The sequence below is a fragment of the Solea senegalensis genome, linkage group LG6, assembly GCF_019176455.1.
Source record: "Solea senegalensis isolate Sse05_10M linkage group LG6, IFAPA_SoseM_1, whole genome shotgun sequence".
NCBI lineage: Eukaryota > Metazoa > Chordata > Actinopteri > Pleuronectiformes > Soleidae > Solea > Solea senegalensis.
Window position 1 is genome coordinate 233,534 of NC_058026.1, and position 23,620 is coordinate 257,153.

The window sequence follows — 23,620 nt, forward strand, 5'->3', positions numbered from 1 at the left end:
TCAAACACCTTAAAGATTAAGATAATCCACGGTTCACTAATTCATGACAGATTTTGAGTGATGTATTAAGACGGTTCAATTTAAAAAAGACATTTGAAATCTTGAAATGGTTTGTATATGATCCACAATTTACACCTGGTCAACACGGCCATAGATTCAAGGCATGGACCTCCTTAATGCTTACAATGTGTAAGTAAGGGTTCGGTTAAGAGTTTCCAAGATCTCAAGGATAAATCTGGTCTACAGAACCAGGACCACTTCAGATGACCTCGCTTTGGTCACACAAACATCAAATCACTTTATGTTTCAATTTGTTTTCAATCTGATCGATCCGAGGATCAAAGATAAATATTAGTAAGAAATGGCTGAAGAGGGAGACAATGGACTGATCCTGTGCATCTTTGTAATGGAAAGAATTACTTTCAGTCTGAGAAGACAAAAGGAGGTATTTATTGAGAATTGGCAAAAGTGGATTCCACATGTCTCTACCGTCAGACCAGACCTCAGGTCATTTCAGGTTAGAATACTTTTATTTATCTACTTTCCTCTTTGACTTGTTTGACTTGTAGTGCTTGCTTTCATGTCTGCAGGTGTTTACAAGTCTCTTTATGTACGTCTCTACTTTTCCCCTGATATTACTGCACTTGTCTACAGGTCTCATGTTCATTGTTTGTTTGTTTGTTTGTATACAAAATCAAGAATCAATAAAAAAGGGAATGTTAAAAAAAAAGAAGTAAAATGCAGCACAGACTCATGATTCCAGCTTCTTGCTCAGACGGTCTGACTCTGTCAAAAACAACAACAGCTTAAAGGAAAACTTCACACATTAGCGTTTAGCTTTGTATCACGAGAACAGGGAAGTATTTTTGAGAACTCGTGCGTCTCATCGTCAGTTTCCTCAGAGTCCACAAATGTCTTCGTCCCTTTCTTTGTTACGTGTCCACCAGTGACTCCTGTTAGCATAGACGGCGGACACTGTTTACATTCTGGGCATGAGGTCCCGCCCCCCCCGACCAGTGGGTCTGAAAAGTGTGGAATTGCAGTTTCAAGGCCCGACTCGGAGGAAACTGACGATGAGACACACAAGTTTTAAAAAAATACTGAAACAAAGCTAAATGCAAATCACTCAAGTTTTCCTTTAAAAAAACATCAATCAAGTGTCTCACCAGCACAGACCACTTCGATGGCGGAGGTGGAGTACCACGTCTTTATACTTATACAGTCCATCAGCGAGGTCTCCGATCCATCGCAGTCGGAGAACAAGCGCCACACCTTTGCCACTTTGGCAAGAGTGACCACTCTGGTGGAGACGACGGGGCCACAGTCCAGCTGTGCGCACACCACGGCGGCGTGCTTCAGGTCCCACGCCGTCGACTCTGCGCTCAGCAGCCTCCGGTTCCCGGAGCCCACCAGCAGCTTCCCGGCACAGCAGAGGTCGTCGGGGTCGTCGCAGGACGTGCCGTCGTCCAGCATCACGTCCAACCTGTCTGCGCGGGAAAAAGACCACGCCCCCCCACTGTTAGCTTAGCATGTCTTCTGCGTTCACAAAATAAACGTGTTTTCCAGCCTTTTGTTAAAGTGACACTTCAGAGTTCTCGTCATTAACACAATACACCACAATAAACCACGTGAACGGAAGGAAGACGGGAAACACTCTGTCTTTATGTGAACAGTGTGAGCAGGAGTGTCCAGATATTTACTGGCTGATCATTTCAGCTTCTGCTTCTGGAAATGGTAACCAGAATAAATACCACTGTTTATTCCACATGCACAGTTAAACAGCACTTTGTTAGTAGTTAGACAGTTATTAGTTAGAAGTTACTCAGTTAGTTAGACAGCAGTTCGTTAGCTAGTTAGTTTAGACAGTTATTAGGTTATACAGGTTCTGATGATAGATAGATTCACCTTAAAGGCAACGGTGCTTTGATACCAATTACAACAATGAACAGATAAATAGCTTTGCCTGCTAGAAAGTTCTACAAGGAGTGTGGCTCGTACCTTTGACAGTGACAGAGAGGCCCTTGGACTCAGAGGAAGAGAAGTCATGACCGAAGAGAGAGTTGTGGTAAACGCAGCTGTAGTTGCCCTGGTGCCCCACGGATGACCTGGAGAACTCAAAGACGGCTGAGTGGTGGACACACGGCTGAGTGAAGTTGGAGGTTTGGTTGAAGCTTCTGAGGATGAGGCTGAAGTGACCTCCAGGAAACTGAGGCTCCACAGAGCAGTGCACCGTGAAGCTGTGGCCCCTGTTGACCTCCATGTTTTTATTCATTCCACCGCTCTGTCCGGAGTAAAGAGTCATGTTGGGCTGAGGCAGAATATCTGCAGACGCACAACAGGACAATGAGACACAAGAGGCACAGGCGCACAACAGGACAATGAGACACAAGAGGCACAGGCGCACAACAGGACAATGAGACACAAGAGGCACAGGCGCACAACAGGACAATGAGACACAAAGAGGCACAGGCGCACAACAGGACAATGAGACACAGAGTCTGAGGACGCACAACAGGACAATGAACACAAAGAGTCACGGGCGCTAACAGGACAATGAGACACAAGAGGCACAGGCACAACAGGACAATGGAAGTCCGCGGGAGACACAAGAGTCACAAGCTTTACGGGACAATGAGACACAAAGGAGGGCACAGGCGCACAACAGGACAATGAGACACAAAGAGGCACAGGCTAACAACAGGACAATGAACACAAGGCACAGGCGCTTTAACAGGACAATGAGACACAAGAGTCCTGTCACAGGACAATGAGACACAACGGACAATGAACAATGACACAAGAGGCACAACCACTGAGACACAAGAGCACAGGCACACACAGACAATGAGACACAAAGTCTGGGCGAGGGACAATGAGACACAAGTCACAAGGCGCTGTAAGGACAATGAGACACAAGAGTGAGACACAGAGTCCATGAGACGCACAACAGGACAATGAGACACAAAAGAGTCACAGACGCTAAGACACCACAAGAGAGACATACAAAGAGGCACGGACGCCGCATAGAGACACAAGAGCACAGGCGCTAACAGGACAATGAGACACAAGCACGGGCGGCGCACAACAGGACAATGAGACACAAGAGCACAGGCACACAACAGGACAATGAGACACAAAAGAGTCTGAAGCGCACAACAGGACAATGAGACACAAGGAGAGTCACAGGCACAACAGGACAATGAGACACAAGAGTCACAGGCACAACAGGACAATGAGACACAAGAGGGGCACAGGCGCACAACAGGACAATGAGACACAAGAGGCACAGACAACAGGACACAACAGGACAATGAGACACAAAGAGTCACGCACAACAGGCAATAGGACACAAAAATTCACAGGCGCTAACAGGACAATGAGACACAAAGAGGCACAGGCACTTTAACAGGACAATGAGACCACTGGAGTCACAGAGCGCACAACAGGACAATGAGACACAAGAGTCACAGAGCGCTGAGACACAAAGTCAGGACAGGCGCACAGAGCACAACAGGACAATGAGACACAAAGAGGCACAGCTGAGACACACAAGAGTCACAGGCACTGATAAAGACACAAAGAGGCACAAGGCACAACAGACAATGAGACACAAGAAGCACAACAGGACAATGAGACACGGAACAACAAGGACAATGTCACGGACGGGACAATGAACACAACAGGACAATGAGACACAAGTCAATGGACGCTAACAGGACAATGAGACACAAGAGTCACGAGACGCTAGCAGGACAATGAGACACAAGAGAACACGGGCGCACAACAGGACAATGGAGACACAAGAGGCACAGGCGCCACAACAGGACAATGAGACACAAGAGACACGGGCCTTTAGCTTGGTGTGGACACAAGAGGCACAGGCGCACAACAGGACAATGAGACACAAAGAGTCACAGGCGCTAACAGGACAATGAGACACCCAGAGTCACAGGCATACAACAGGACAGAGACACAAGAGTCTGGGCAGCACAACAGGACAATGAGACACAAAGAGGCACAGGCGCTGGGACAATGAGACACAAGAGGCACAGGCGCACAACTGGGACAATGAGACACAAGGGCACAGGCGCACAACAGGACAATGAGACACAAAATTCACAGGCACACAACAGGACAATGAGACACAAGAGTCTGGGCACTTTAACAGGACAATGAGACACAAGAGGCTGGGCGCACAACTGGGACAATGAGACTTAAAGAGTCACAGGCGCACAACAGGACAATGAGACACAAGGGTCACAGGCGCTAACAGGACAATGAGACACAAGGGTCTGAGCCTTTACAACAGGACAATGAGACACAAGAGTCACAGGCAGCACAACAGGACAATGAGACACAAGAGGCACAGAGGCGCACAACAGGACAATGAGACACAAGGGCACAGGCGCTACAACAGGACAATGAGACACAAGAGTCACAGGCGCACAACAGGACAATGAGACACAAGAGTCCTGAGCACAACAGGACAATGAGACACCAAAGAGTCACAGGCAGCACAACAGGTAATGGTACTGCATCACAGGCACAACAGGACAATGAGACACAAGGGTCACAAGGCCTTTATGGGACAATGAGACACAAGAGTCACAGGCACACAACAGGACAATGAGACACACAAGAGGCTGGGCACACAACAGGACAATGGGGCACAAGAGGCTGACGCACAACTGGACAATGAGACCTAAGAGTCACGGACGCACAACAGGACAATGAGACACAGAGTCACGGACACAACAGGACAATGAGACACAAGAGGCTTTAGCGCTAACAGGACAATGAGACACAAAGAGTCACAGGCGCACAACTTGGACAATGAATTTTAAAGTCTGGGCGCACAACAGGACAATGAACACAAGAGGCACAGGCCTTTAACGGGACAATGAGACACAAGAGGCACAGAGCGCTAACAGGACAATGAGACACAAGTCACGGGCGCACAACAGGACAATGAGACACAAGAGTCACGGACGCTTTAACAGGACAATGAGACACAAGAGTCACAGGCACAACAGGACAATGAGAACACAAGAGTCACACGGACGCTAACAGGACAATGAACACAAAAGAGTCCCTGAAGCACAACAGGACAATGAGACACAAGAGTCTGGGCATACAACAGGACAAGCTGAGACACAGAGTCTGAGGCATACAACAAGACAATGAGACACAAGGGCACAGGCGCTGGGACAATGAGACACAAGGGCACAGGCGCACAACAGGACAATGAGACACAAAGGGCACAGGCAGCACAACAGGACAATGAGACACAAGAGTCCTGGCACAACAGGACAATGAGACACAAGAGTCCTGAAGCGCTTTAACGGGACAATGAGACACAAGAGGCACAGGCGCACAACAGGACAATGAGACACAAGAGTCACAGGCGCACAACAGGACAATGAGACACAAAGTCACAGGCGCTGCTTGGACAATGAGACACAAGGGTCACAGGCGCACAACAGGACAATGAGACTTCAAGAGTCACAGGCAGCACAACAGGACAATGAGACACAAGAACACAGGCGCACAACAGGACAATGAGACACAAGGCACAGGCGCACAAGCAAGGACAATGAGACACAAAGTCACATGACTTTAACAGGACAATGAGACACAAGGTCACAGGCCTTTTAACAGGACAATGAGACACAAGGAGTCACAGACGCACAACAGGACAATGAGACACAAAGGTCTGAGCACACAACAAGACAATGAGACACAAAGGGTCTGGGCGCACAACAGGACAATGAGACCTGAGTCACAGGCGCACAACAGGACAATGAGACACAAGAGTCACAGGCGCTTTAACAGGACAATGAGACACAAGAGGCACAGGCACAACAGGACAATGAGACACAAGAGGCACAGGCGCTGGCAGGACAATGAGACACAAGAGTCACAGGCGCTAACAGGACAATGAGACACAAGAGTCCTGAGCGCACAACAGGACAATGAGACACAAGAGTCACAGGCGCACAACAGGACAATGAGACACAAGGAGGTCACAGGCAGCACAACAGGACAATGAGACACAAGGTCACAGGCGCACAACGGGACAATATGAGACACAAAGTCACAGAAGCGCACAACAGGACAATGAGACACAAGGGTCTGGAGCACAACAGGACAATGAGACACAAGAGAGTCTGAAGCACAACAGGACAATGAGACACAAAGTCACAGAGCGCTTCAACAGGACAATAGAGACACAAGAGTCACAGAAGCGCACAACAAGGACAATGAGACACAAAGAGGTCCTGAGCAGCACAACAGGACAATGAGACTTTACAAAGAGTCCGCAGGCGCTAACAGGACAATGAGACACAAAGTCACGGACGCACAACTGGGACAATGAACACAAGAGGTCTGAGCGCACAACAGGACAATGAGACACAAGCGTCACGGACGCACAACAGGACAATGAGACACAAAGTCCCGCAGGCGCACAACAGGACAATGAGACACAAGAGTCACGGACACAACAGGACAATGAGACACAAGAGTCACAGGCGCACAACTGGGACAATGAGACACAAGAGTCACAGGCTTTACAACAGGACAATGGACACAGGGGCACAGGCGCACAACAGGACAATGAGACACAAAAGGCACAGGCGCTGCTGGGACAATGAGACACAAGAGGCAAAGGCGCACAACAGGACAGACACAAAGAGTCACAGGCGCACAACCTTAAGGACAATGAGACACAAGAGTCACTGGCGCACAACAGGACAATGAGACACAAGAGTCACAGGCGCACAACAGGACAATGAGACACAAAGATTCACAGAGCGCTAACAGGACAATGAGACACAAGAGTCACAGGCATACAACAGGACAATGAGACACAAGAGCACAGGCTGGGACAATGAGACACAAGAGGCACAAGGCGCTAACAGGACAATAGAGACACCACACAGGCGCACAACAGGACAATGAGACACAAAGTCACAGGCATACAACAGGACAATGAGACACAAAGAGTCCTGAGCATACAACAGGACAATAGAGACACAAGAGTCACAGGCGCACAACAGGACAATGAGACACAAGGTCTGAGCGCTGTAACAGGACAATGAGACACAAGAGTCCACAGGCATACAACAGGACAATGAGACACAAAAGAGTCACAGACGCACAACAGGACAATGAGACACAAGAGGCACAGGCAGCACAACAGGACAATGAGACACAAGAGCACAGGCGCACAACAGGACAATGAGACACAAAGAGTCTGGGCGCTTTTAACAAGGACAATGAACCACAAGAAGAGTCACAGGCGCACAATAGGACAACAAAGAGACACAAGAGTCACAGAGCGCTGCTGGGACAATGAGCACAAGAGTCTGAGCGCACAACAGGACAATGAGGGCCACAACAAGGAGTCTGGGCGCACAACGGACAATGAGACACAAGGGTCACAAGGCGCTGCTGGGACAATGAGACACAAGAGTCACAGGCGCACAACAGGACAATGAGACACAAGAGTCTGACCTTTAACAGGACAATGAGACACAAAGTCACAGGCGCTTTACAACAGGACAATGAGACACAAGGTCACAACTGTGGGACAATGAGACACAAGGAGGTCACAGGCGCACAACAGGACAATGAGACACAAGAGTCACAGGCGCTGAACAGGATATTAGGACACAAGACACAAGAGTCACAGGCGCACAACAGGACAATGAGACACAAGAGTCACAGACGACAACAGGACACAATGAGACACAAGAGTCACAGACGCACAACAGGACAATGAGACACAAGAGTCACAACAACAGACAATGAGACACAAGGGAGTCACAGACGCACAACAGGACAATGAGACACACAGAGTCAGAGATCAACAGACAATGAGACACAAGAGTCACAGACGCAACAGGGACAATGAGACACAAGAGTCACAATGAGACACAGGACAATGAGACACAAGAGTCACAGGCACAACAGGACAATGAGACACAAGAGTCACAGACGCACAACAGGACACGAGATGAGCTACAGGCTTACAACAGACAATGAGACACAGGTCATAGACGCTATCAACAGGACAATGAGACACAAGAGTCACAGATCTATCACGTCACAGACGCACAACAGGACAATGAGACACAAGAGTCACAGACGCACATTCATTCTGTGTCCATGGAAAAAGTGGAATTGTAATTTCCATTTTTAGGAACCAATCTTTTCAGAAAGGAAATCTTACACATGTAAACATCGCTGTGTGTGTGCGTGCGTGTGTGTGTGTGTGTGTGTGTGTGTGTGTGTGTGTGTGCGTGGTGTGTGTGTGTGTGCCGCCTGTTCTTTGGACTGTTGGATTCCTGCCTTTGCTGTTTGTTGACCCCTGACCTTTGTCAGCGCTCCTCACTGTGTACTCTAGATAAGACGCCACCGCAGGACTCGAGGTTCTTCATCTTTGACTGTTGACATGTTGTTAACGTGCAGGTGACACACGTGTCTGAATAACCTGCAGAATCACGACGACGGGCACTTTTGTATAGAGTTCAGTCTGGAGTGTGCAGAACTCAACAAATAGATAACCAGTGCCGGCCTGAGCCTTTATGGGGCCCTAAGCCTTTATGGGGCCCTAGTTACAGCCACCAGCACCTCAGAGTAGCCAGTGCTTGACTGCTAACCAGTGTCACTCAGTGTTTTTTTATCTTAGTAAAAGAAATGGCAGTAAAATCACAAACGTGTGCTGTTATTCGTTTGTACTTTTTATATTCACACATCTCCAGGATGACTCCATGTTCACAGGTTCACAGGCCACGAGGCTGCAGTACAAACACCTCCACTGTGTGTCTCACCTGAGCAGACCACTTGAACAGTAGAAGAAGAAAGCCACTTCTCCACGGCGCCGCAGTCCACGAGGACACTTTCCGAGCCGCGACAGTCGGAGTAGAAGCGCCACGTCGGCATAAGTCCAGCCTCGTTTCTGAGCGTCCGCGTCGACGCGGCCGAGCCGCATTTGAGCTGCCTGCACACCACGTCTGCCTCCTGCAGGCTCCACGAGTGCCGGGGGCTCAGCGGTCTCCACTCATTCTCATACTGCAGCTCCACTCTGCCATGACAGCGGTTACCGGCTCCCAATAACCTCAGGTCGTCGACCTCTGCAATGAAGACAGTGACAGATAAACAAACGTGATCGGATAAAGAGTCGACTGTATTTGGTGTTTTTCTTTACGTCCTCGCTGGAAGAAGAAAACCTGAGCATGACTTGGAATCAAAGACGATTGTTGATAATCTGCAGTGAGACTCAGATTTACCTTTAACAGTGAGAGAATCGAGGTCTGATGACGAGAAAATCTCAGGTGCGAAATCGTAGCTGTACTCGCAGATAAAGAACCGTGAGTGATGCTCGTCTGCCGGAGGAAAGAGGAAGACGCCGTCGCCGTCGCCGTCGTCAGGTGACTGAGTCGTCACTGTGGGCTGTGAGCTGTACACGGCAAACCTGAGGCGGAAGACGTGGACGCGGTAATCTGAGCGATGGCTGCACACGATAGCAAAACGTTGGCCTTTACGAATCTTATCCGTATCCACATTCTTCCCTTGTGCAGTTCTGATGAACACATGAGGTTTATAAGGAAGTTCTGCCGAGAAAAAAAGATTCAAACTAGCCAATGAATTTAAAAAGCACTGAATTTAGACAGAAAACATGATGTTGGCCCTAATTATTTTGTGTTATTACTTTTGCAGGTCAGGGAAGCTTCTCCACACTCTTCTGTGGTATTGAGCGCCGCGGAGGGACAGTCACTGAGACGCTGCTCGCCACCGTCACACTGAAACACCGGCGCCCAGGAGCGTTCACTCACTCCATATCGACCAGAGGAATCGCGGCTATGAGCAAAGCCGCAGCCGAGATGTCTGCAGATCACTTTTGCTTCCTCTGGACCGAAGACTTTCCCGCACACTGGAGACCACAGCTGGCCGGTCCTCACCTGGATCTGACCTGAACACCGATCTCTTCCTTCAAGTCTCACGTTCTCTGAAGAGAAAAGGAAAAGAAAGAGAAATGTTTAGTCTCATCACACACACTCAGTTCAGCTCTGATCTCTTGATAAAAATGATAATACACTGCTGTATACACACAAACGCTCCCTCAGTCAGGTCTGATAGTATTGCCGGGCAGAGCCTGTGTGACATTGTTTCTGCTGTGACTGGAGGTGTTTGAAGGTCACACACACACACCTGAACAGACCACAGTCATGACGTCTCTGCTCTCAGTCTCCACCAAGTGTCTACAGACTGTGCTGCGCATGTGTCTGCATTCATATATAAGTTTCCACGCGCGCTGCTTTTGAAGATAAGTCCTCGACGCTGAGACGCCGACGCCGCAGTCCAGGTGCCTGCAGACTGCGTCGGGTTGCCAGTAGTCCCATATGTCGGCCAGCGGCCTCCACTCTCTGTCATGCTTCCCCTCCAGAGTTCCACTGCAGCGACTTGCTCCTCCCACCAGCCTCAAATCATCACCTGGACACAGACGCGACAGTTACTGCACATGTTTATCAAAGACGAGCCGATGCACAAACGACTGATACTGACACCAGAATCATATCTCACCAGTGTCAGCACAGGAATGGTTGGATGTGGACAGAGATGTTTAGAAATGAAGTAAAACTACTTCACTTCTGTACTGAAGTACTAACATACACTGTTTGTCCTGTGATGGACAGGTAGACTGTGTCACATGAATGAAGAGCTGGTCAAATGTGTCCAGCAGCAGCCGCACAAACTGTAACCAACAAACATTCAAAAACAGTGATTTATGTACCGTCAGTAGAGCAGGAAATCCTAGTAAGTGGTCTGCAGTCGTGGCGGACGGATTTGGCGCAGTCCTCCAGACGAGACTCGTTGCCTTTACACCGGAACGGTTGGGATGAGACCAGTTCTTCTCCCAGTGTGAACGCGTGTGCGCCTGACTGTGGAGCCCCACAGCCGAGCTCCATGCACATCACCTGTGCAGTCTGCGAGTCAAAACCATCTCCACACACGGGGACCCAACCCTGACCTGACTTCACCTCCACTGGGCCTTTGCAGGCGTTCAGTGTTTCCACAAACCTCACAGACTCTGGACGGAAAACACAGAGAAACTTCAGCATTAGCATCAGTGAGGATCCAGTGAACTGTCTTAGTCTCAGTCTCCTACGGTGCTGGCACATCTATAGACCATCGTTGTTACCTCAGCATCCAGGGCTGACCCTGAACTTAAACGTTAAACTTAATCAGAATTAACATTAAAGGTGGTATTTTTACACTTCCTACCGCAGTGATAGAACATTATATTATGACCATTGTGGTCTAAGGGAACTGCTGATCTGCAGTGAACTCTGCTGAAGCTAGTCTGAGGGTGTGGTCTATTTACAGTCACATATGTTCAAATCATGTCATTAAAAAAAATCTAAACGTTGGAGAAATATCCATCGGAAAAAACCAGAGCCAAAGTCTTGTTTTATAAGGAAGCGTAATCTTATCTCATTATTAAGCAATATGCATAATCATTAGAACAAGTAAAGCAGGTCTTTAATCTCGTACCTGCACAGACCACGTCCAGACTGGAGTGAGATGCATTCTTCCCTTGCACTCTCCCGGCTCCGGGGCCGGTGATGCACTCCCTCATGGTGGCCTCAGCGCCTCTGCAGTGGAACTCAACCCTCCATGCTGGTTTAGGGTCAGTGTTGTTGGTGCTGTATCTGACAGAGACCACGGACCCACAGCCCATCTGCTTACATGCTATGTCTGCATATCTGACCTTATGTGTAGCTGGAAGCACTTTTTGAAAGAGGGTGAGAGTTCTCCACTCGCCTTCATGCTTCATCTCCACAGCACCAGAGCAGCGGCTGCTGCCCTCGGCCAGCCGAGCATCTTCAGGCCCTGAACACAGAAGAAGAAGTTTAAGAATGAACGTTTGTTCTTATATTGATGTTTCTGTCAATAAATGTTAGCCTGAGAGTTGGACACAGAAACAGTTTGAGAGCCACTGCATTGATCAGTGAAACAAACACTCGTCCACTCACCGGTAAACAGGCTGCGATGATTCTGTGTCGCTGTGACGCTGCAGATCTGAGTCGTCAACACAACAACACACAACAATAATGACGACATCTTCACTCTGGACTCTGCTGTGGACAGTGAACGATGACCGGACACTGATCAGTGAGAGAGAAGTTGAGTCGGTGGGCGGACACTGAGAATCTCCTTACCTGTGATTGGCTGAGGGATAAATGTTCTGTTCTCAAAGTTATTATGTTAATTATGTTAAAGTTGATATCAACAACAGTCTCTGCTGCTGTTGATATAAACATGACATCACTGACTCTAACTGTCTTATAATAATATAATATATGTTATTATAATAATAATTAATATTAATTCTGACTTATAACTTGATACAGTTGTTGTGTATCTGCGCCTGGTCTCTCCCTCCTTTCTTTTTGGACGGGTTGTTATGGTCAATGTATTCATAATTCATGGTGTGCTTTGTATAATAAATAAATGAATAATTATTTTGGAAATACTCTTTTTATTTGATCTGATTTTTGAGACAAATAAAGGACAACTGAAGACAAAAAACTAATAAATAAACAATGGAGGAATTCAATTCACCACTAGCTCATCTAAAACACGGACATTTTAGGAAATCCGATTCCAATTCTTTGAGTGTAATATGTGTAAAATGATGTAATATCTTTGTTTACAGCATGTGTGAAAAATACCTTGCTAAAGCGCTGCAAATGTTAAACGATTAACTGCGGTCGTTATAAATCAGCGCGGACCACAGATCTCTTATTTCTCGATGTACAGAATTAGAGAAAGAAAAACTATCGCCCGAACAGGGACTTGAACCCTGGACCCTCAGATTAAAAGTCTGATGCTCTACCGACTGAGCTATCCGGGCTCTGTCGGCGTCGGGCTCCGTTGTCTTTATATTAGCTTTACTAGTGTTTTTACTGGAGAAATATGGAGAAAATGAAAGGTTAAATGTGAACAGTGTTCAGTACTGAGAATTGTAATTTCCTGCACTAAAACGAAGACAACTCACTTATTTTTAGGTGACAAAATGTCTATCTGTCTACGCGAACATTGGAAGTAAGCAAGTATGTGGGAAGTATACTTGATATATACTTTTCACAAGTACGGGAGTACGCAAGTACGCACAAGTACGCACAAGTATGGATATTGAGAAACGGCCACGGTGTATTAAACATGTTGCGCATGAGTGTGAGGTGATTGAAATAATTGTGTAGCAGTAGCAGCGGTAGCTGGCGCCCTCTGGTGGTTGCAAAGAGAAGTGTAAAAGCTTACAGCACCTGGTATACCGAGGCGGTCCTTTCCCATCCAAGCACTAACCTATGGAGTATGGAAGAAAGACAGGTTTCGTCCTTCATATGCCTGCGCCCTTCACTCTGGAGGACGAAACCTGACGAGCCAACAACATTCCTGTTCACGACTGAGCGCCGCTCGTAAGGCAGAAGTAGTCGATCCGAATCGATCACACTCGGGGACTTTTTCACGTTCTGGACATGTTTTACGAACGTTTTGAACTTTTCAAAGTAAGTGGAGGCTTTCTTGTCTTTTGTTGTCTTTTGGTGAATAAATGATGTTTAGTCATATGTTTGAAGACTGTTTTATATCAACGGGTTCCAGGTTTGTTGGGTGATATTGTTGACAGTGTCCACAAAGTGTCCACAAACACGACACACGAACGATAGAGTGTGTAAAACAGTTATTAGTGCAGATGAACGAGCCGTTAAAGTGCGGGTGAACGGACACGTGCAGACGGAGAGGCGCCCTGTGTTAAAACTACTTGAAACATGAAACCTGTCAGTAGAGAAGTCCGAGACTTGATCCAAAACACACGCGCAACGATGCCAGATTTAAACAAGCCACAGAAAAATTAAAGAAAACGTTATAAAACGCTTCCCTTTCGGGTCAATTTTATAATGCATTATGTTTCCTATATGCAACAGGTGGCTCCGTGGCGCAATGGATAGCGCATTGGACTTCTAGTGATATGCGGAAGAGGCAATTCAAAGGTTGTGGGTTCGAGTCCCACCGGAGTCGCATTTTTTTTCCTCCCGGAAAAAATAATGCAAATAAGTGTTACTGGTAGATAGTAAATGAAGATGACACACGTTTAACAAAACCTGTGAACAGCAGCTCTGCAAAGTTTGACTTTGATCAAGTGAAGCAGAACAAAATTAGAGAGATTTTAGTGCAAACATTCCAGACGAGGACTCATTTGGAACATTTCGGAAACATCTGTGCCATTTGTATTCAAACCATGTATTAAACTACGTTCTTCACTTTTATATAACTATTAATGTTCAATAAAACAATATATGGCCTTGTTTCAAACTTCCTGCAGACTTTAATATGTTGTCATTCCAAAAACAAACACCAGATGGCTCCATTGAGCCGTGTGTCTCTTTGCTGGCCTGTATCTCAGCGAGGGAATGGTCTACATGGATGGACGACATCTCATTGGCTTCCTCACAGCCAATAGAAGGACGCTGTGGTCTTATGGTCTTTGATTGACAGCTTTGTTAGCCAATGAGAAGCAACAGAGCGATGTGACGCGCCTGGCTGCTGCCAAAATGTAATGACGTCATTTAGAGACGCCCGGAAGCGTTTGAATGTAACGGAGGGAGTCGGTCTAAGCGGAGAAAGTTTGTTTGCGGTGAAAAGAAACGTTTGAAACATCAAAGGTAAGAGTGATTATACTGTTGCTATTCTCTGGCTTTCATCTCCGTAATGTTGCTGTGGCGTACACCGTTAGAAAGAGCAGAGTCTCACTAATTTACGAGAATGAAGTCGTAAATTAAGACTTTATTGTCGAAGTGGCCCTAATCCTCCGTCATTGTTGTACCTTTTGCTTTTATACTTTTATTGCAGTTTGTTTTTTACCTCATTTGTTCTGTGTTGTTTTCTTTATGCCTACATTCACAATGTGTGCTGGACTCTTTTGTTATACCTTTGCATTGTTGTAATATTAAAATGTATTCCTGCCTATATTTATTTGTGTTTTGTTGTTATGCTGCTTTTGTTATTATTGTTTTTATTACATCAAAAGGTATAAAACACGTTACTCGTCCTCTCTCCCTCTCATTACAATTGTTATTAGTATCACAACTTGAGTAAAAAAACATATTTTATTCTACATAAGACACATATTATCAAGACCTCTGTGGATATTTGTAATATTGGCTGCCTGGGTGTCTTCAGTTGTGAACATTGTCCCGTAAACTTGCCTGACAACCGCGACTATCGGGAGTCGAACCCGCGACAATGGGGCCACTTTGATCTAAATCTAGTTAGCTACGTATCCTCTGTCGTCCCTGTCCCTGTGAGTCAAGGTAATTCATGGTAGCGAGAGCCAATCAGCTTCCAGTCTCCTACCAAGAATTTACCAAGAATTGTAGCCTCTGGCCAATCAGCGGCCGGGAAGCTAACCAAGAATTGACGGCCGACCCCGATGTCGCGGGTTCGACTCCCGGTGGTCGCGATTATAGATGACAGCCGACCCCAATATCGGGGGTTCGACTCCCGGTTGTGCCGATTATGGAAGACAGCCGACTGTTGAAGTGAACAATCAATAAAACAAACGTGTCAGTCAAAATCAATGAGTTTAATAGAAAATGAACATTTTTACATTTTTCTCTGTGGACGACGACGACGACGTGTTTGGGAGCCATTTTGTTTCACTTAATAACTACAACGTGAAAAAATATCGGATAGAACGGCGGACGTCGTTCATCCGTTCATTTTCAATGAGAGAAAAAAGTCATAATCGCAGAAAAAGCTGAATATTTTTGAAAAACGTGAAGAATCGCAAAAAGCTTTTTTCTTTTTACAAGCATGGACATTTTTCCAAAAGCAGCCAAGAAGTGTGGATTCTGACTCAGCGTTCACTCATCACTCAGCGTTCACACTCGTGACTCAGCGTTCACACACGTGACTCAGCGTTCACACACTCATGACTCAGCGTTCACACTCATGACTCAGCGTTCACACTCGTGACTCAGCGTGGTCGTTGCAAAAACAACACAAGTCCATAATAATACTAATCTTTTTCTTTTTTTTTAAAGTAGATACTTTTTCTTGTTTTCGGCTTCTCTCCAGCGTTTTATCACGTCTCTGGCTTTTGTCGTACGTTTTCCGAGAAGCTCTTCGGGCTAACGAGCTAGCGTCGGGCTAGCGTGGGCACAAATGCCGGCTTCCTTGTTTAAAAACAGAAAAAGTAGCAGACTTGAGTTGGTAAAAGCATCACATTTTACAGAACAAGAACCACATCATGAATACTGCAATTAATATTGTTAATATCATCATCATTATTATTATTATTACTATTAATCATTAAACACTAAAACGCAGCCAGACGCAAAGATTCAGGCCGATGAGTTCGTCTGAAAGAAAAAACTCAAAGTGACATGCAAACGTTCTCCGTCCTCGTCTTTGTCCTCATCGTCTTCATCAGTGCAGGATATTTATTCATTTATTAAAACAAAGGTTTGTTTTTGTTCTTTTTGTTCACAGTTTTTTGTTTGTTTTAAATCCACCAGCAGAGAGCGCTCCCTAGTGGCTCAGGTTGTCAGTGTCAGCAGCTGCCATTGGCTGAGCATGGAGAGCTCTGATTGGTTCTCAGTCTGTTTGGCACGTCTTCCAAAGTCACATGACGATGCTCGTGTGTGTGTGTGTGTGTGCGTGTGTGCGTGCACAGGGAGAGAGAAAATAAACGCCTCCACTTCACGTGAACTGTACTTCATGGTTCATGTGTGCTGTGTATGGAGAGCCACAAGGGTCATAATTATTATCATTATAGTCACTTATTATAACTGGCTGTAAATAAAATATACATATATATGTATATACAGTATATAGATTAATACATAGTTTTATTAATCTAAAAGTAAACATGAACAATCAATAATGAACATAAACATTAAAGTAAATATTTGCAGAATTCAGCAAAGATGAAAGAACGTCTATTTTCCTTTGTTTTGTGGCGTTAAATTTAGCTGTAAAACAAAGGAGCGCCCTCGTGTGGCCCGGAGGTGAACTGCAGTCTGTGCCTGGTGATTTGACAGATTGTTGTTTCCAATCATTTCTATTGATCACTTGTTTTTCTACCCCCCATTCTTTCTGTGTGTGTGTGTGTGTGTGAGCGCCAATCCATGCATTTCTCATTAAAAAGAAAACTATACTAATAAGGGATCTTCAGGCAGAATTAAGGAAAAAAACAATAAGGAATATTAACATTATTATTATTATTATTATAATAATTATTATCTGCTATTATCACACAATGACTATAAATCCAAGGATGCGACTTCTCTGTGTTTTGTTGGTGCTCGTTTTGTTTCCTGATCACATCCCTGATTAATGCTGTTATTGCGTTCACGTCGGCGTCACCGCTTTAATTTATCTGTACAAGACGACGACGACGCCGCCGCGGAGAAAAGGAGGGAAAGAAGAAATCTACTAAACCATGGTGCACGTGTGTTTAGAAAAGTGTCCCGTGTGCTTGTGTTTGGATCATGACGCTGTCACACGAGTCACTCGCTGATTCACTCCAGAGTTTTAAAGGCAGGTCTTTGCTGACGCCTGACAGCCCAGCGGCGGCAGGACCACGCGGGTCCGGTCTCTCCGGGCTGTGAAACGTGAAAACAGAGAGCGAGATCAGGAGTCCTCAGAGATACGAGAGCGGCGAGGGTTTGAACAATGGGAGTTTTGGGGGTCGTCTTCATGAGGGGGGAGGAGTTGGTCACCGGAGGAGGAGGAGATTCAGGATTAAGGAGGGGAGTTTGTGTGGTGAGTGGCTGTAAGGCACTGACTCAGGTGTGGTCAGGAAAGATCAGTCATGCTGAGGCTCATGGGTAATCCTGGACGGAGGTAAGCCACCGGGACGCGGCCGTTCTCGCCGCTCGATCCTGTGATGGAAAGACGAGCTTTGGAGCGCATCGCATCTGTGAACTTCATCTGTGAGCACGGGGAGAAACAAACGAGACTGAGACGAGAAAAAACAGACTGACAGCGGCGCTCTACACTGTACAAAAATAAATACATTATAATCATATACTTCAATCTTAAAAATGTTTCTTAAAACCAGAAAAAAAACCTAAACAAAATTGAAGAAAACTGTCCTGAAATGTTAGTTTGTAACCGATAATTAAAACTTAAAACAAGCTTCTTTTTAACGTCGATCTTTGAGCCTCATTTTCTGGGAAATTGTTCTAATTTTTTACAAAAACAAAATAATCTTATTATAAAGTGATGTAACTTTATCTTGAGATGGAAAGACAAAGTAACAATGACGGGAATGTGTTGAATGATTTTCTTCTCTATGAAAAAAAAAAGCCTAGGTTCTGGTAATTGTTCAGATTTTTTTCCTAAAAAAAAAGAAAAAAACTGTAATTTTATGAAACAGTGTGCAACTTTGTTTTAATGCGTTATAAACTTTAATCACAGGTAACAAACTGTTTACACTGTAAAAAACAGACCCAGTAGAAATAGGTCAAATATTCTTAAATTTATTTAAATGTTCTTGTTTTCAGAAAAAAAGCAAATATTGCTCAGTTAGAATTCTAAAAATGATCTTAAATAAAATCTGAGTGTAATGATATTTAAAACGAGGCAAAGCAGGACAACATTTACCAAAGTTGAAACACAAGCAAAGCACGTTCTGTCATGTTAGAAATTTTTAAAATAAGCTCCAATATCTTATTAACATCTTGAAGATCAATCTTTCGTAACCAGATCAAAATAAAAAAGATTTTGGCAAATTTTGCACAACAAAAATAGTCTAATTTTAAGAAAAAAAATTCACTTTGTCTTAATAAATTATTTTTAATTACAATTTAATTTTGCCTAAAAAAATATATATAGTCTAATTTTAAGAAATATAAAAAATGTCTAAATACGTTATAAACTTTAATTACAAGTAACAAAGTAAAACCATGGTTTGTGTTTACACTATAAAAACAGGCCCAGTAGAAATAGGACAAATATTATTTAATGCTGTAAAAAGACATTAGTTTGCATAGTTTTCACATGGATCATGATGAGAGGATGAAGACTAACTTACTAACTTACATGGACACTAGGGTAGTGTTTCCCAAACGTTCTATACGGAGACTTTTTAAACTATCGTGACCCCAAATTATGACATGAGCAAAAATAGTGAACAAATGATTTCCATAATTCGAACAAAAAGTTTGGAAAAATTCAATAATTTTGTTTTGGGGACCCAAAGGTAGCCCTCGCGTGACCCATCTGTGGGCCCCGACCCAGATGATGCTACCAGTCCAAACTACACCATCTTCAGAATGAAAGCATGAGGCGACTTAAAGAAGACGAATGGATGCGATTGGCCAATGAGTCGCGACAGTGAAGAGGATGATTGGCTGAAGAAGAAACCGGGATCAGGGGAGGACAAAAAACAGACAAGAGAGACAAAAGTGGAGGTGAACGAGAAGAGAGGAGGAGGTCATAGTGCAGAGAGGGTCAGAGGTCAGGAAAAGTTGTTGGGTAAAGGTTGAACAAAGGAGCAGGTGTTTTACAGTCATAAACAGAGTGAATGAATGAACATCAGCTGATGTCAGCGGCAAATTTAGTCATTTATGAAAAATAATGTCATTAAAGGTTTGTTTAGTTAGTGTAAATGATTGAAAGTGAAAAAATGGGGTGGGACATTCATGTCCTTAAGGTGCTAAGTGGGAGTTTTTTTTTTATAAACTGATTTTAACTAATAGATATTTTTTTCCACATTTAATCAACTCAGTTTTATTTATCATGAGAAACAGAACAAACTTAAAATGAGATTATTTATTTTTCTCTCTTCACTAAAATGAGACTTAATTTAGCATCATGTGTGTTTCAGTAACACAAAAACTTTTCTTTTTGGTTTTAATGGAGAACATTAATGTCCAATGTCTAACACTTAGCGGGAGAAACGTAATAGTATTAACAGTGTATAATAATATATAATCAGAATAAAATAAAGATGTTGTTATTGAGTAAATTATTAAAAAGGTGGGACGTGTTTTACTCTCAAGGTGCTGAGAGAATAGTTTTTTAAAAGTTAATATGTTAAATATTAATCTTTTGATTCAAAAAAAGTTTCAAAATTTTAACGTAAAAAAATGAATATACAGAAAAATATTGTTTTCTCTCATCACAGTTAAAATGCCGATTTTGTGACGCTAAATCTACAGCGTTTTTGAGGAACATAATCAGATTATTTTTTGCCGCTGACGCTGCTGTGAGTTCCTGTAACGTTTTAGGTTTTTTTTCTCTGTCTATGACTGTGAGGTGAGGTTGTTTAGCCGTCAATCATCGCTCTCCTACCCGTGTTAGATCTTGACGCTCTCAATGCCGTAAACGTTGTAGCCCTCTTTATAGGTGGCGTAGTTTGGCTGGTGGCTCGGGGACAGCAGGTTGAAGTTGGGGGCGTGTTGAGGAGAAGACAGAGTGTGTGTGTAGTTTCCTGTGTGCTGCGGGGACGACAAGGTGTTCGCTGCCACCTTCATGACAAGAATAGAGTCAGCGTTACTGTGTGACCACAGCCAGCACTCTTTACCCCCGCGTGTGAGTCATGTGACAACAGCAATACGACAAAAAAAAACACAGAAAATCCGAATAAAATGAAAGAAAGAAAGAAAGAAAGAAAGAGAAATTCTCTTCATCAATGAATGCAGATAGATTTGGTGAACATGGCTGAAGAGCGACACATCGTCGACATATCTACACACGATTCACTTCTTCTTCTTTATGTTTTAAAAGCATCTGTTTGTTTTTCATGCCTGGTTTTAATAATTAACGCCTGCTCTCAGTGATTATGATAAGTGTGACCTGATATTTAAACGCTTCCTGTGACCACAAGAGGTCACACGTGTCTTTTTTATTCAAATACACGCCAATGAAAACGAGACGTTTTTACAAGTCTGTGTCCGATGTTAGCGTGCGCGCGCGTGTGTGTGTGTGTGTCTGGAGCTAATCAAAGAATTCTGAACATAAAAAAATCATGTGACGATCATATTGTAGCAGTGAGTGCTATAAATTAACTCTATTAATTTATTTAAATTCACTTTATTTTCTCTTCTCCATCAGACTGCTGGCCTCTGATTGGTCAGTGTCGTCACTAAAGAGTCATGAGCGTGACGTCAAATCCAACAATGTCCAATGTCCTGAAAACATGTTCATCTGCAACATTTAGCAAAGCAAATGTGTAAAATCTCAATATTTAACAGAGTCTGCTGTATTTAGACACAGCACTGCTGAAAGCAGGCGATCGTTACCACGTTCAGTGGTATTTCAGTTCAGTGACTGAAGGACTGACCCATTCTGTCAACTCATCTGAACGAATGATTCACTTTCACCCAAAACAACTGATTTACAAGTCACTCGTTTGTGTTTGTGTCGCAGAGAAAACCACGTCACGGCAGTTTCAGGCTGCTGTGCTGTAATGACTCCGCCCACTTTGAGGAGGAGGAGCTATGATGTCTTGTAAAACAAACAGAACCGTGTTGAGTCCAGTTAGAACTGTGTCGTTAGTATGGACGCAGATTACTGCAAATATGGAGCTGAAACTCTGGTCTGGATGTAGTAACATCGTAGCATAGACTTTCAAAAAAGTAAAGATGCAAACCTTCATTTTTTTGGCCTCGGCTCGGCTCTTGTAGCAGAACTCCACCAGTGCTACCATCATGGCCAAACCCAGACCTCCAACCAGGATGTAGAAGACTCCTGCGACGTTACTGAGAGACAGAGCGCTGGTCTTCTCCTGCAACACACACACACACGCACACACGCACGCACACGCACACACACACACGCACACAGCACAGCCACCCAGAGAAAAGTCAGGTTAGTGGAGTGATATTTCACCAACAGATAACTTTAAACGTATGAATATCTGAAATCTAACTAAATACATGTGTCACTTATTTTGATGTAAATCAGTGAACGTTCTTATTCATATATACACACACATATATATATATATATATACTTTCAGGCCCAACTGTGTGTTTTACACTTAGACACGACAAAAATGTACACACATATACATATATATATACATGAACACACACACATATATAACAAATTATTTATCAACAATATAAATATAACAATAACAGTCAAATGTAAACCAAGTGTTAGAAGTCATAGAGAGACATGTAGCAACATCACTAAATCTGACCTCTGACCTCCAGTAACATGACCACACATTGAAGGAAACACCTTTGTTGTGAGTTGTGACCTGCTTGGCTTTCCGTAGCATGGTTCCAGTACGTTAATGAACCTTTTAAATCCAGGCTTTTCACCTCTGAATGAGGTCACATGACTGATGAATGAGGTCACTGCAGGTTTCAGCAAGTCAAATTTAAGACCTTTTAAGAGCTTTTTAATGCCACCTTGAATGAAATGCAAGACCGAAAACACTATAAATATAGGCGATAGTAACGTGAATGCACTTGATCTCTGACCCAGTATCGTACGTGCATGTTGAGTTGCTTATTTTTAGTGGTTTGTTTCAAAGTCTCGTCCACATTAAAACGAAAAGCCTTTGTGACGCTGCATATTAGCTAGCTTCTGATGAAAAGTGCTCGTCCAAAACAAGTTATATAGGCAGTCTTGACCTTTTCAGAAGTGTGCATGCTCGTGATTTGTGAGTCAGGGAACATCAAACAGAAGAGCTCTTCTATTCCCTCATTGGAGTTGTAAGACTGGTGCTTGACCACTGTGTTTAAAAGCCACAAAACCTCAGATTTCAGTGTTGGTGTCGCACCAAATGCTGCTCTCAGGTCAGTGCTAGTAACAGCGCGGACTGCTGTCTGCGGCGCTGGCCAGACACTGGGATATGGCTGCGGTCTGTTAGTGGCCCCTGGAAGCGGTTTTGTGCTTTTCACACTGCATGTGGCTCTCAACAGCCAATGCTGTCGAGCTTGAAGGTCGATTTGCACAGAATGCATTCAGCCTCGTCTGGGTTGCAGCCAACTTCGAAAACGCTCAATAAATTTGCAGTTATCCATAGTCACAGACGAGCTGGCGAGCATTCAGATAAGCATTTATATCAGCACCTCTACATCTCCAAAAAATATAACATTAAATAGTCCTGCCCTTTGTTTTGCTTGTTGTTTCTACTGTTTTTTTCTGCGTCTGTTTCCTGTAACTTGTCGTATACAAAATTCTGATAAAAATATATTTAAAAATGTAAGTAAGTAAGCTATTTAAGACCAGCATATAACAAGGATGCGTGGACACCCTGTTTTCCAAAAAGCGAGGACATTTTCTAAAAGGATATTTTCAGAAAAGCGAGTAAATTTTTTTAAAAAGTGAGGACAATTTCTGAAAGCGAGGACATTTTCTAAAAGGATACTTTCAGAAAAGTGAGGACAATTTCAAAATGCGAGGACATTTTCGAAAAGCGAGGACATTTATGTCTAAAGCTCTAGTTATTGCTTTAGAGACAGTTTAGGGACAGACAAAACATTTGAATATTCAAATGTAAAAATCCTCGACTGAGAATCTAAAACATTGGATTTTGTGCTAAAAAAAATAATGGATTCTTCCAAACACAACGTTGATTTTTTTA

At 44.1% G+C, this 23,620-nt stretch overlaps 2 protein-coding genes and 2 non-coding genes across 12 annotated transcripts in view; 1 reads left to right on the forward strand and 3 right to left on the reverse strand.

Annotated features, from left to right (window-relative positions):
- Nucleotides 1-426: 426 nt before the first annotated feature.
- LOC122771280 (scavenger receptor cysteine-rich type 1 protein M130-like) lies at nucleotides 427-13,356 on the reverse strand. 2 transcript variants are annotated; one of them, XM_044028754.1, is made up of 10 exons: nucleotides 13,335-13,356; nucleotides 12,042-12,237; nucleotides 11,560-11,898; nucleotides 10,799-11,095; nucleotides 10,216-10,497; nucleotides 9,716-10,012; nucleotides 9,294-9,617; nucleotides 8,835-9,137; nucleotides 1,999-2,322; nucleotides 427-1,487 (listed from the first exon to the last, which is right to left on the reverse strand). In XM_044028754.1, the coding sequence occupies exons 2-10, from the start codon at nucleotides 12,127-12,129 to the stop codon at nucleotides 1,150-1,152; spliced, it is 2,592 nt and encodes an 863-aa protein (XP_043884689.1). In that variant the 5' UTR covers nucleotides 12,130-12,237; nucleotides 13,335-13,356; the 3' UTR covers nucleotides 427-1,149. The 2 variants fall into 2 exon arrangements, with proteins under 2 accessions (XP_043884689.1, XP_043884690.1); XM_044028755.1 differs by lacking the exon at nucleotides 13,335-13,356 and having other exon boundaries at nucleotides 12,042-12,320.
- Nucleotides 12,850-12,922, reverse strand: trnak-uuu. Its single transcript has one exon. It is a non-coding gene; the product is annotated as a tRNA-Lys (tRNA).
- A 640-nt stretch (nucleotides 13,357-13,996) lies between the features above and the next one.
- trnar-ucu lies at nucleotides 13,997-14,088 on the forward strand. Its single transcript is given in 2 exon segments — nucleotides 13,997-14,033; nucleotides 14,053-14,088. It is a non-coding gene; the product is annotated as a tRNA-Arg (tRNA).
- A 3,040-nt stretch (nucleotides 14,089-17,128) lies between these two features.
- LOC122770522 (glutamate receptor 2-like) overlaps nucleotides 17,129-23,620 on the reverse strand; it is a 29,212-nt gene continuing 22,720 nt past the window's right edge. For 2 of the 8 annotated variants that reach the window (XM_044027418.1, XM_044027425.1), the window contains 3 exons: nucleotides 21,671-21,805; nucleotides 20,371-20,546; nucleotides 17,129-18,003 (listed from right to left, as the gene is read on the reverse strand). In XM_044027418.1, coding sequence (XP_043883353.1) covers nucleotides 20,376-20,546; nucleotides 21,671-21,805 — 306 coding nt within the window. In that variant the 3' untranslated portion in view covers nucleotides 17,129-18,003; nucleotides 20,371-20,375. Of the gene's footprint in view, nucleotides 18,004-20,370; nucleotides 20,553-21,670; nucleotides 21,806-23,620 lie in introns of all 8 variants that reach the window. The other 6 variants (XR_006360530.1, XM_044027424.1, XM_044027422.1 and 3 more) reach the window with 4 other exon arrangements.

Excerpts from the sequence above, each read along its gene's own strand:
- LOC122771280 (XM_044028754.1), bottom strand. The coding sequence starts at position 12,129 with ATGTCGTCATTATTGTTGTGTGTTGTTGTGTTGACGACTCAGATCTGC. Across the intron at positions 10,498-10,798 it reads GATTTCCTGCTCTACTGACG|GTGATGATTTGAGGCTGGTG; the intron begins GTACATAAATCA and ends GTCTGTGTCCAG. Across the intron at positions 2,323-8,834 it reads TGTTCAAGTGGTCTGCTCAG|ATATTCTGCCTCAGCCCAAC; the intron begins GTGAGACACACA and ends GTGCGTCTGCAG.